The sequence below is a fragment of the Serinus canaria genome, chromosome 27 (genome assembly GCF_022539315.1).
Source record: "Serinus canaria isolate serCan28SL12 chromosome 27, serCan2020, whole genome shotgun sequence".
NCBI classification, from domain to species: domain Eukaryota; kingdom Metazoa; phylum Chordata; class Aves; order Passeriformes; family Fringillidae; genus Serinus; species Serinus canaria.
Window position 1 is genome coordinate 2,582,835 of NC_066340.1, and position 12,065 is coordinate 2,594,899.

At 63.9% G+C, this 12,065-nt stretch overlaps 4 protein-coding genes across 7 annotated transcripts; 3 read left to right on the plus strand and 1 right to left on the minus strand.

The window, feature by feature from the left end:
* The first annotated feature begins 56 nt into the window (after positions 1 to 56).
* HSD17B1 (hydroxysteroid 17-beta dehydrogenase 1) lies at positions 57 to 1,839 on the plus strand. Its single transcript, XM_050985548.1, is given in 6 exon segments — positions 57 to 498; positions 500 to 693; positions 952 to 1,131; positions 1,212 to 1,305; positions 1,406 to 1,589; positions 1,661 to 1,839. Coding segments are annotated over 6 exon segments (1,053 nt in total). The 5' UTR covers positions 57 to 268; the 3' UTR covers positions 1,832 to 1,839.
* A 306-nt stretch (positions 1,840 to 2,145) lies between these two features.
* On the plus strand, positions 2,146 to 6,089 carry COASY (Coenzyme A synthase). The gene is made up of 9 exons (XM_050985539.1): positions 2,146 to 2,764; positions 3,088 to 3,302; positions 3,434 to 3,565; positions 3,750 to 3,939; positions 4,280 to 4,344; positions 5,102 to 5,186; positions 5,269 to 5,366; positions 5,456 to 5,602; positions 5,842 to 6,089. Exons 1-9 carry the CDS (start codon positions 2,161 to 2,163, stop codon positions 5,896 to 5,898), a joined length of 1,593 nt encoding a protein of 530 aa, XP_050841496.1. The 5' UTR covers positions 2,146 to 2,160; the 3' UTR covers positions 5,899 to 6,089.
* A 36-nt stretch (positions 6,090 to 6,125) lies between these two features.
* On the plus strand, positions 6,126 to 9,925 carry MLX (MAX dimerization protein MLX). Of its 4 annotated transcripts, none has more exons than XM_050985543.1 (8): positions 6,322 to 6,430; positions 6,739 to 6,775; positions 6,901 to 6,990; positions 7,424 to 7,530; positions 7,728 to 7,827; positions 8,080 to 8,179; positions 8,418 to 8,619; positions 8,723 to 9,925. In XM_050985543.1, exons 1-8 carry the CDS (start codon positions 6,386 to 6,388, stop codon positions 8,777 to 8,779), a joined length of 738 nt encoding a protein of 245 aa, XP_050841500.1. In that variant the 5' UTR covers positions 6,322 to 6,385; the 3' UTR covers positions 8,780 to 9,925. The 4 variants fall into 4 exon arrangements, with proteins under 4 accessions (XP_050841497.1, XP_030089354.1, XP_050841500.1 ...); XM_050985542.1 differs by having other exon boundaries at positions 6,371 to 6,520; XM_050985540.1 differs by lacking the exon at positions 6,739 to 6,775 and having other exon boundaries at positions 6,126 to 6,520.
* A 144-nt stretch (positions 9,926 to 10,069) lies between these two features.
* PSMC3IP (PSMC3 interacting protein) lies at positions 10,070 to 11,946 on the minus strand. The gene is made up of 8 exons (XM_050985544.1): positions 11,726 to 11,946; positions 11,539 to 11,645; positions 11,384 to 11,473; positions 11,200 to 11,311; positions 10,941 to 11,086; positions 10,760 to 10,813; positions 10,620 to 10,679; positions 10,070 to 10,540 (listed from the first exon to the last, which is right to left on the minus strand). Exons 1-8 carry the CDS (start codon positions 11,754 to 11,756, stop codon positions 10,481 to 10,483), a joined length of 660 nt encoding a protein of 219 aa, XP_050841501.1. The 5' UTR covers positions 11,757 to 11,946; the 3' UTR covers positions 10,070 to 10,480.
* Between the last annotated feature and the right edge of the window lie 119 nt (positions 11,947 to 12,065).

The following is a 12,065-nucleotide window of genomic DNA, read 5'->3' on the forward strand; positions in this document are numbered from 1 at the left end:
GCCAGATGTGTCCTGGCAGCTGGCATGCCTGGCACAGCAAAGTACAGCTGGGGCAGACCCTTGGGGTTGCGGCTCCCCTCGTGCCCCAAAGCCTCCTCCAGCAGGGAGGTCCTGGCTCAGTGGAGTCTTTATCACAGCACCTGCACGAGGATCAAGGCACAGAGAGCCCCAGGCATGCGCAGGGAGGTGGATGGAGGGGCCTTGAGATAAGGCAGCAGACACAACATGGTGGCGTGGGGCGGGGGGACCCCTTTCCCAGCCCTCTTAAATGGGGTGGCCCCGTAGGGCAGCACTGCCAGGCATGGAGAGAACCACGGTGCTGATCACGGGCTGCTCCTCAGGCATCGGCCTGGGGCTGGCTGCACGCCTGGCAGCCGACCCTGCTCGCCGCTTCAAAGGTAAAGGGGTTGGCACTGCCCCAGGGGTCCGGCAGCCCAAAGTGCTCTCACCAAGGAGAGGCAGAGCCTGGGGTGGGCTGGGGTGGGTGCTGGCCGTGCAGCACTGCTGCCCTTAGCCACGCTCTCTCCCCAGTTTATGCCACCATGCGTGACCTGGCCAAGGGCGAGTGGCTGCTGGAGCGCCTGGGGGGCTGCTGCCCCGACACGCTGGAGCTCCTGCAGCTCGATGTCACTGACCCGTGCTCGCTGGCAGCTGCTGCACAGCGGGTGCAGGGACAGCAGCTGGATGTGCTGGGTATGGCTGGTGTCCCCAGTGTCCCTGGGGTGGCTGAGGGGATCTCTCTGGGGTCACAACCCTGCCCAGGGCACCAGGAGGAGATGCCAAATTATGGGAGGTGCAGGCAGTCGGGGGGCTGGGATGTGTTTAGCAGGACAGAGGTGCAGTAGATGGATTTGGGGGTGCCAAGGGATCATCAGCAGGGAAAGACCCCCCATTTCTGCCTTGGTGGTGTGTGGGGCTGCAGTCACTAGCTGACTGCAGCATGCCTGGCAGTCTGCAATGCAGGGGTGGGACTGATGGGACCGCTGGAGACCTGCTCCGAGCAGGCCATGAAAACTCTCTTCGATGTGAACGTCTTTGGGGCTGTCCGCACCATCCAGGCCTTCCTGCCTGCCATGAAGAGCCGCAGGGCCGGGCGGATCATTGTCTCCAGCAGCATCGGGGGGCTGCAAGGTGGGACCCCCAGCATGCTGTGGCACTCGGAGCTTCCTGTGGGGATGAGCTCTGGTGCTCAGGGTGTGGCTCTGCCCCAGGGCTGCCCTTCAATGCTGTGTACTGTGCCACCAAGTTTGCACTGGAGGGGCTGTGCGAGAGTCTGGCCATCGTCCTGCACCCCTTCAACATACAGTGAGTGCCGGTGATGCCACGAGGGCTGGATCGTGCCCACCGGGATGGGGGGAACGCCAGGGCGGGGGTACAGTGGCAGCTCATGTGCTCCCTCCCGCAGCCTGACGCTGGTGGAGTGCGGGCCGGTTCACACCAGCTTCCTGGACAACTTGCAGCGCCCCGACCCTGAGGGCAGCGAGATGCGGGACCTGGATGCCGAGACACAGGGGCTGTACCGCCGGTACCTGGGGCACTGTCAGAGCATCTTCCGCGACACGGCCCAGGAGGTGGAGGAGGTCCTGCCGGTCAGTCAGCGCGGGGCGGGGGTGGCCATGGGGCCGTGCCAGGGAGGGCTCTGACCCGTCTGCGGTGCCAGCTGTTCCTGGAGGCCATCGGCAGCCCCTGCCCACCCCTTCGCTGCGCCAGCACCCAGCTCCTCGCCCCGCTCTGGCGCCTGCGGCTGAGCAGCCCCGACGGCTCCGCGTACGTCCGCGCCATGCACGACTTCGTGTTCGGCGACAGCGAGGCCGGCGAGGACCAGCCCTGAGAGGAGCCACGCCAACACCGGAACCGCTGCCACGCGAACCCCCAGCCCGGGCCCGGGCCCGTTCGCGTGTTCGGTGCCGCCGTGTCCCCAATAAAGCCCTTTGCAGCCACACTGCTCCGGCTCCGGCTCCCGTCACGATCCCGCGGAGCCCCAGGCTCGTTCTGCCCCGCGGGGCGGGCGGGGCTGCACCGGGGCCGGCCCGGCCGGTCTCCTCCCCCCGCGGGCGGAGCCGGGTGCACCTCCCGCCCGCGGTGGGGCTGCCCGGGAGGCGGAGCTGTTCCGGCGCCGTTGCCGGCTCCGTTCCGGTCGGCGGCGCTTCCGGCGGGGCGATGCCGCCCTTCGCCTCGGGGCTGTTGGTGCTGACGGCGCCGCTGCCCGCGCTGCCCCGGCGGGCGGCGGGGCTGGTGGCGGCGGCGGCGGGGCTGGTGGCGGGGCCGCTATACGTGCATCTGCAGCCGGGGCTGCGGCTGGGCGGCCCCGCCACCGGCCCCGCCGCTCCGCCCGCGGGCCCCGCGCTGCTGCGGGCTCTGGCCGCTCTCTACACGGCGGCGGCGACGCGGCGGGGGCTGGACGTGCGCGTCCTGCTCGGGCCCAGTCGCCGCCTGGCACGGCAGCCCCGCGTCCTGCTGGCGGCCGCCGCCGAGGCGCCGGGGCCGCCGGAGCCGGTGCAGCTCGGGCTGCAGCGCCTGGCCGCGGCTGTGTACGGCTGCCCGCCGAGCCTGCCCGCGCTGCTGCTGGGCGAGGACACCGCGGGCGACCCCGAGGGGGACCCCGAGCAAGATCCTGAGGCGACGCTCCCCGAATTCTTAGACGTGGCTGTTGGCGGCACCTTCGACCGGCTGCACGGTGCCCACCGGCTCCTGCTCAGCGCCTGCTGCCTCCTGGCCCGGCGGCGGCTCCTGGCCGGGGTGGCCGACGGAGAGCTGCTCCGCCGTGAGTCCGGGGCGGCCGTGGCACTGCGCGGGCACGAGGGCTGAGCCCGGTGCTCCCCGGGGCAGGGCAGTGGTCTGGGGGCCCGGTAAGAAGTGAAGTCCTGGTAGGCACCCACCCAAGGTGGTGGCATGCAGGCAGAGCGTCGGTGGGGGTCCATTGGGGACCCCATGTCCTGCGCACAACCAGCAAAGTATAAAGGTGCAGCGAGGGCAAGGGAAGGGGAGGCAGCGTTCAAAGTCCCATCTCTTGGTCTCTTTTCTCCCCTGTCTTGGTCTTGCTTCTCCGTCACTCTTGTGCTTCTCCGCCCTCCTGGCGCCCGGCAGACAAGGTCCTGCCAGAGCTGATCGAGCCGTACGAGCTGCGGGCGGCAAAGCTGCGCGAGTTCTTGGAGGATGTGAAGCCCTCACTGTGCTACGACATTGTGCCTCTGGCCGACCCCTTCGGCCCCTCAGTCACAGACCCCGACCTGCAGTGCCTGGTGGTCAGCGAGGAGACCCACCGGGGAGGGGAGGCTGTGAACAGGAAGAGACTTGAAAACGTAATTCTCGTGCTGGAGCTACCCCTGCCCACCCTCTCGCCCTGCCTGATACTGCCCGGGGGCAAATTTGGTCTTGATTCGCCCCTTCCCTCTGCTGCATTCTCATGGCTGGGGCTCCCTTCTCTCATCAGGGCCTCCCTGAGCTGGCTCTCTATGAAATCCAATTGATGAAGGACCCCGAGCACGGTCAGAATGAGGAGGAGAAGATCAGCTCCTCCAGCCTCCGGCAGAGGCTGCTGGGGACGCTGCTGCAGCCCCCACGGGTGAGGGGGGCCTGCAGAACTGCAAAGGGAGTGCCGGGAGGAGGGGTGGGAGTCTCAGAGTCGAAGAGTTTGGAGAGGCTGTCTGCTGCTCTGCAGGGCCTTTCATGGCCATCTCCAGGCCAGGATTCTTCTCCAGCAAAGCCCAGTTCTCCATCTGCTGCCACGGCTTTCCTCTTTCCCTCAGCGAGACCCAGCCCTGCCGCTGCGCCCGTACGTGATTGGGCTGACTGGGGGAACTGGGAGTGGGAAAACCTCCATGGCCAAACTCCTGGGGCAGCTGGGCGCCTTCATCATCGACGCTGACAAGCTGGGCCATGCTGTCTATGCCCCTGGTGGCCTGGCCTACGAGCCAGTGGTGGCAGCCTTTGGGGCAGGTAGAGTCACTGGAGGCTGCAGGGAGGAGGAAGGGGAGGGAGGGAGGGGTGTCCCAGTGTCCCAGACAGCCCTGGCCTGTGCCCCCCTCCCTCCCTCCCTCCCCTCCATGGGTTTTGGGCTTCCCAAGTGTTGTGTGTCCCATGTCAGAGCTGCTGGTGGGGAATGATGAACCAGGCTGCTGTTTGCCTGGGAAAAGCTCTTCCCTGTCCTTTTCAGGAATCAGGTGAAGAGCTGGTCAGATGTTTCTGAGAGCCCTGTGCCAAAGCCCTTTCCCCAACCCAGGCTTGCCACAGGCATGGGAGTTGTCCCTCCCAAACCTGTTGTGCTTCTGCCTTGCAGAGATCCTGAACAAAGATGGAACCATTAACAGGAAAGTCCTTGGGGCCAAAGTGTTTGGAAACCAGGTAAAAGCAGGTTTATTGTAAATACTTAATGCTGTGAGTGTGGGCTGTTCTCTTGTGACAGGGGTTTTGAGTTTTCAGCCAGCCTTTGAGATGGTGACACCTTCCTGGCTGTATTTTCTGGCAGTGGCATGGGGACAGGGTGGGACAGATTGCATCTCCACAGATGAATCAGCTGGATACACTGCTCTTGCGTTGCAGCTGCTGCTGCCTCCCTGTTCCCATCCCTGTCCCTGCTCCCATCTCTGTTCCCATTGCCATCCCCATCTCCTCTATACTTTGCTTTTCCTTCACCCAGCTCAGAGCAACAGACAAACACAGCCAGGGGTCTCTGCCCCTTGCGCCCAGGAGGCTCAGTGGCACCTGACCTTTACAGGTGCTCAGCCTGTGTTTTGCTGCTTCCCCAGCCAAGGTGGAGGCACATCAAGAGGTTCCCTGGATGGACATGTCTTTTGTGGGACCTGCTGCATGGGGAGCTTGCTGTGCTGTGGAGCAAAGAACCTCTCACAGCACAGAGATCTCTGCTAATAGCAGGGCCCTAATGGCAGAAAATAATAGGAAAAAACACGCTGACCCTGGCAGCAGGAATGTGAAAACTTTCCTTCCTGGTGTTCAGTGACGGGCTGAACCCACCTCCCCAGCTCCAGTGGCTCCTTCCTGGGTGTCCCCTGGCTGCTTACAGCCCCACTCTCCTGGCTGCCTACAGAGGGGTTCTGAGGATGAGGGACTGCATCTCAAATCCTGCTGTGGTCCTTTCTAGGAGCAGCTGAAGAGGCTGACAGACATTGTGTGGCCCAAAATAGCCCAGATGGTGAAGGAGAGGGTCAGGGAGGCTGATGCTCAAGGTAACAGCGGTGGCTCTGTGGCAGTGAAGCGTCAGGAAGGTGGGAGTGAGCCCGGGCACTGAGGAATGCCTTTATTCCCTAGGGAAGGCCGTGTGTGTGCTGGACGCTGCCGTGCTGCTGGAGGCCGGCTGGCAGGACATGGTCCATGAGGTGTGGACAGCCATCATCCCGGAGGAGGAGGTGGGCAATGCCCTGGGCCCCTCACTTGCTGCCCGGGCTGCTCCTCAGCCTCCCCCCAGACACCTGAGTGTCCCCCGTGTCCCTGGCAGGCCGTGAGGCGCATTGTGGCCAGGGATGGGCTGACCGAGGAGGCCGCTCGGCGCCGGCTGCAGAGCCAGATGAGCAACGGGCAGCGGGTGGAGCAGTCCCAGGTGGTGCTCTGCAGCCTCTGGGAGCCCGAAATCACCCGCCAGCAGGTGAGCCGGGGCTGCTGCAGCACCGGGGCTGCTCTGGCGGGATGTGACAGCACCTGCAGGGCTCGGCGTGTGCTCAGGCCGTGCCTGGGTGTGCTGCTCACCATCGAGGCTGCCACAGCGGGTGGATTTGGGATGTGAATTCAGGCGGGAGGGAAGAGGTGGGACTGTGGCGCGGCGCTCCTGCCGCTCGCCTCCCCGCGGGCTCTGAGGTGCCGCCGGCCCGGCCGGTTCTGCTGCAGGTGCACAAGGCCTGGGACCTGCTGCAGCAGCGCCTGAGCCCCGAGCCCGGCCCGTGACAGCCCCGTGACGCTCCGTGTCCAGCCACCACTGCCCACCGTGAGCCGGCGGACGGAGCAGCAGCGTGGGACCGAGACCACCGGCCCCGTCCAGCTCTGCCGAGGGTCCGGGGCGTCCTGCGGTCCCCCGGTGAGGGGGAACCCTGCAGGGCTGAGCCCCGCTGAGTGACAGTAAAGAGGCTGCTCCTGCAGTGCGTGTCCGTGCGCCGGTCCCGAACCCTCCCCGCTCCCGTTCTGGCCCCGGGCCCGCCCGGTGTGGGACTCCCAGTGCCCGGTGGTCACTCCCGGTACGCCGTGGGTCACTGCTGGTGCCCGTTGGGTCATTCCCGGTGCCCCATGGTCACTCCCAGTTCCCGCTGGGTCACTCCCGGTACACCGTGGGTCACTCCCGGTGCCCGCTGGGTCACGGCCATACCGTCCCGGGCGCCCCCTGGCGGCGTGGCACGGCCCACGTTCCCCGGCGGTCACATGACCGGGCGGGCGGAAGATGGCGGAGCCGCCGGGCGCCGCCGCCGAGGACTCGTGGGGGAAGGTGGGGCCGGGATCTGGTCGGGCCGGGCCGCCGGGTGCCGCGGGGGCGCAGGGCGGCGCGCCGGGACGGGGCTCGTGGCGGCCGGGCAGGGTGAGCGCCGGGCTGGGGGTACGGGGGGCAGGGAGGGCGCACGAGTCAGTGCCCGGGCGAGGGGCGGTGGCGAAGGCCCCGGCGGAGCCGCGGCTCGGGGGTGGCGGGTGCTCCTCGGGCTGACCGAGCTCCTGGGGATGGGGGGCCTCCGGGACGTGGGCCGCGGTCGCCGCCCCAGCCCCGCTGACGTGTCTCCTCCGCCCGCCGGCCCCGCGCAGGTGGACGCGGCCTACGGTGACAATGGCCTGGACTCCGGTAGGTGCCCGGCCCGCGCCACCCCCGTCCGTGGGTGGCAGCGGCTGCCCGGGGACGCCCCTCACGACCCTGCGCCCGGTCACACTCCGAGTTGGTCACTGACCCCGGGACAATCTTAATTCCAGCGCTCTTCATGGAAAATGCCCGGAAAGGCAGCATAGTGTCCCGGGCCAACAGCATCGGCTCCACCAGTGCCTCTTCTGTCCCCAACACAGGTGGGGTTTGCTCTCCGTGACAACGCGTTTCTGCTCGCTGGGGAATCTGGCACATGCCGGGCTTCAGGTCTGCCCTGCACCGAGGGGGTGAGCGTGGCTGGGCAGGATTCCTGTCCTGAGGAGAAGGAGGAGGAGGAAGGTGGTGGGAGAAGCATCAGGGTTCTGTGGTTTCCAGCAGGGTTTGCAGTCGAGAATCCCTCTGGTTTTGACACCTTCCCAAGGGAGCTGCCAGCATCTGCCTCCTGCCCAGCTCCCTGAGGAGACTGAAAGTATTGCCAGGGCTCTTTGGAAGGCTCTTCTGCCCAGCCTGCTGTAGTTGAATGGGGCGGGGGCTATGCTGGGCCTGGCTGCAGCTGTAGTGATCCCTTGAGCTGTCTTGTGCCCTTCGTGGTGCCTCTGTGTCCCCACACCCAGCCACACTGTGTCCCCACAGATGATGAGGACAGTGACTGCGCTCAGGAGTCCCCCAAGGACACGTACAAGGACCAGCGCCGCCGGGCACACACCCAGGCCGAGCAGAAGCGCCGAGATGCCATCAAGGTGAGCGAGGCACAAGGCAGCAGGCAGTGCTGGAGGGCTGCTGCAGCACCCTGCCCTTCCAGCACTTCTGTTCTGCTGCTGGAGCTGCCCTCCTTGCTCTGTGTGCTGGGAGCTGCCCTGGCTCTGTGCTGTGGGAGCTGGGTGTGCACCTGGCCTCACAGGATGAACCCACACTCTATTCCTCTGCTTCACTGCAGAAAGGCTACAATGACTTGCAAGCCATCGTTCCCACCTGTGAGCAGCAGGATTTCTCCATCAGCTCACAGAAACTGAGCAAGGCCATTGTGCTGCAGAAAAGTGAGTCCCAAGGGCAGGAGGGAAGGAGGTGCTATCAACCCCCAGAGCTCCACCCTAGAGGTGTGCAGGGCAAAGTTCAGCACCTTAGAACCTTCTGGTGTGATGAGGCTCTGGGGAGCTTGGGTGCTGCTCAGCTGCACCTACCTTCCCCCAGGGAACTGGGTCAGTGGGAGCTGATGGTGCCCTGGCTCAGGCACCTCTTGTGGGGATCTCATGTGTGCTCCCAAACCCTCACTCTGTTTTCGTGCTCAGCTATCGACTACATCCAGTTCCTGCATAAGGAGAAGAAAAAGCAGGAGGAGGAAGTTTCTACCCTCAGGAAAGATGTGATGGCCTTGAAGATCATGAAAGTGTAAGGAAAGAGCTGTTGGGGTCATTCCCTCTATTTCCTGTCATTCTCTCACATCCTTGCAGGGTCTTGCAGTGTTTCTGCATCTGGGGGACAGGCCTGGAGCTGGGAACCAGGAGCAGGAGCTGGATGTGGGAATTCAGAGCTGGGAGCAGGAGCTGGATGTAGGAGCTGGGAGTGGCAGCTTGGAGTCACGTGTGGAGACCTCACTGCTGACCTTGGTGTGCTGTGCTTGTTTCAGGAACTATGAGCAGATTGTGAAAGCTCATCAGGACAACCCGAATGAGGGGAAGAACCAGATCTCTGACGAGTTGAAGTTCAATGTTTTCCAAGGCATCATGGACTCCCTGTTCCAGTCCTTCAATGCCTCAGTCTCTGTAACGAGTTTTCAGGAGCTCTCAGCATGTGTCTTCAGCTGGATTGAGGAGCACTGCAAGCCCCAGGTGAATGCAGAGGGGGCTGGTGGCATGGCTGAGGGGGCAGAGACAGTGGCACAGGGGTGGCTGTCCCTCCACAGACCAACTGACCGTGTCCTCTCTGCCACAGACGCTGCGGGACGTTGTCATCGGGGTCCTGCACAAGGTGAAGAGCCAGCTCTACTGAGCCTCCCGTGCCACTGCTGTGCCCGTGGGGATGGGGCACTTCTGCCAGAGGCCAGGGTGCCAGGCACCACCCTGGGCCCTCTCCCTTGTGGCTGTTATTAAGGTTCTCTGAATTATTTATTATATTCCTTCTGAAGCCCAACGGTGGCTGTGCAAACACTGCTGCTCCACTCGGTGCCACCAAATCTTTATTGGAACTGGGCAGGAGGGGAGAGAAGGATGGGGGGCAGAGTCTCTGGCTCAGGCAGTGCCATGGGGTTGCCTGTGCCACTGACTCTCCTTGCAGAGCTGATCCCAGAGCAGCTGCACTCTGTGCCCTCAGGCCTGTGACAGCCCTGTTATCCCCAGGGTGGGCAAATGTGACAAATGCATACTAAAAACGATGGGTTTCTGGTACAGCTGTAGGAATTGCTTTTCCCTGACCCTCTGGGCTGTGCCCTGTCCCTCTGAAGCAGCTGTTTTGAGTCAACTGTTGCTTTTTGGAGGAGCCTGGCAGTGCTGGCAGCAGCATGAGCTCATCAAGAGCTGGGAGCTGTGGCCCTGGCAGCACATGCTAGGGCCTTGATGAACCCCAAGCATGCTGCAGCCGTGAGTCCCTGGGAAGGAACAGAGGTTCCTGCAAGTGCTGGAACACCTCTCCTTTTCAGAAACTCCGGCTGTACTGCACAGGGAAGTTCTGCAGCTGTAGCACAGCATGGCCACATGCACTTGCTGCTCCTCCTTAGAACTTTTACACACACACATACATGACCAGCCTCGATTGGATTTTTATTATTGTAAACTTTGAAATGGTCCCAGAGTGCTGCCTGTGCCAGCTGTAGAAGCAGCTGCTATCAGGGACATGTTTGACCCTGTTCTATGCCCAGTTTGGGTCACAACTCTGCCTGGGTGAGGGCTGGGCACTGTCCAGAGTGATGGGACCAGGGTGCTGCCAGCAGCAGGGTTTGTTCTCCATAACCATGGTTGTGCTCCTGCTCCAGGGGCACATGCAGGGAATGTTTATTTCAGGCAGTTTTTCCAGCACTGAGGAGGGAGTGCTGCCTCCTGTCTTGGGAAGAAGACGTGGAATTTTACAGACCTCACACATTAAAGTGATGTATTTTTCTATTGTGAAAAGTAATTAAATAAATTTCACTGAATGTTTTAATGATTTTTGTGATGCTGACTTCCTGGAGCTGTGCCCTGGTGGTTTCCAGAAGCCCATTCGAGCCCTTGGCTCCTGTCCTCCCCAACTCCTCAGGGCCTAAACCCTGCCCTGACACCCTCTGAAGAGACAAACACCACAGGGATGTGCAGGTGAACCAAAACCCTGCTGTTTAATGGATCATGTTCTCATGTGACCACTCAGGCACACAGCAGGAAGCAGCCAGAACACAGAGCTTTGCAGCCCAGACAGTCTCTCGCTGCCTTTCCTTACCAGAACACCAGGGACACAGCACCAGTGCCCCCACGTGTGCCCCCTGCCAGGCAGCTCCGTGCACTGGGGGCAGGAAAAAAACAACATTCCACTACAAGGAGAGGGCCAGTGTCAAGCTACTCCTACCCCCCACCCTTCCAACTACAAAACATTTTAAAACAGAACCAAATAAATACACAGGACAAATCCCAGTCCTGCAAAAAGAGAAAAATAACAACCCAACAGCTGAGTTTCAGAGGCAGCTCTGCAGCAGCTTCTCCCCAGAACAAAGGCTCCCCTGGCACCTCACGTGGTCGCTGGCAGCTCCACGCCGTGGTCCTCATCTGTCTCTATCCCAACCTCCTCCTGCACAGCACCGAGCAGATCAGAACAGGCTCAGACTCTGGCTTGCCAGCTGTGGGCACGACCCAGCCTCATTACTTACAAAGAATTGCTTCTTGCTCTTGGGATAGCCCTCCAGGATGGCATCCAGCAGCTCGGTGGCCTGGCGAGACAGAGCAGGTGAGGGCTGTGGGCAGCAGTCCCGGCAGGGCCCTCCCTGCCCACCCGCAGCACAGCCGGTACCATCCTCTTCCTCCGGCGCCACTCCCGGCGGTACAGCTGCTGCTCCCGGCACACCTGCAACAGCCCCGGGTCAGAGCTGCCCTGCAGGGCTCTCAGCAGCCCCGGGCAAGCAATGTCTGTAAGGGAAGTGCTGGATCCTGGATCCACACTGGCCCCGGGTTCAGACACAGCAGCTGTTCACCTTCTCTTTTTCCTCTGGAGTCACATGGTTGGTAGCAGATTTAATCCTCTCCAGTTTCTCCGTGTAACTGGCACAGTCCTTCCTCAGCACCTCGATCTCCCTGGCAATCTCAGGGGTTGTCATGGAGCTGTTCAAGTCCTTCAGCTCTGGGAAGGTGGCACCGATCACCGCCCGGGCTGCCACCCGACACCAGGGCACGGCTGCCCGTGCCTTCGGGGATGCCGCGGTGGCTCGGGGCTGCCCGGCCGGGCACACTCACCCGCCTCCATGTGCCGGCAGCTTTGCTGCAGCGCTTGCAGCTGGCCGGAGCGCGCGGCAATCTCCCCGTCCAGCCCGCGGAGCTCCGCATCGCTGGCGGCCGGGAGCTGCTCCTGCGGGGAGCGGCGGGTCAGGGCTGCGGGGCACCGGGGCCAGCGGGCGGCGGCGGCGCAGCCGGGGCTCACCTGGTCGGCGAAGTAGATCTTCTGCTTCCCGTAAACCTTCTCGCGAACGTGGCCCTGCTGCGCCAGCTGCTCCAGCGCCTTCACCACGGCCTGCGGGACGCGGCGTCAGCGGGGCCCGGGCCCGCCCCGCCCCAGCCCGGCCCGGCCCTGCTCACCGCCTTGCCCAGCCCGTGCTCCCGCTGCAGGTTCCCGAAGGCATCCTGGGCGCTGTACGGGCGGTTCTGCTCCCGCAGGTACCGCAGCAGGACAGCGCTGGCGCCTCCTGCGGAACCAGCCCCGGTCACCGCGGCCTCCAGGAGCCGCAGAGGCCGCTCGGTGCTCCCCCGCCACTCCCGCACTCACCGCCGGCCGCGGCCTCCCGCCCTTTGCTCATCCCGCGGCCCCGCGCCTCCAGCCCCGATCCGTTCCCGGTTGGCGCCGTCCACGCACTTCCGGCGCGCCGCCCGCTCCCCGCCAATCGCGGCGAGGGGGGGGGCACACCGTGATGGGCGGGAGGAACGGCTAGGACACACCGATCGGAACCGGCGCTTCCGCCCCCTCGGCCCGCCCCCCACCTCCGCACCGGACTCGGCCAGCGAAGGGGCTCCAGCCCGTATGGAACAACCCATTACCGACCTCCCCTTCCCGGCTGAGGCAGCCCTCCGCCCCCGACCTCAGCCCCGGCACGGCCGACGCAGTCGGA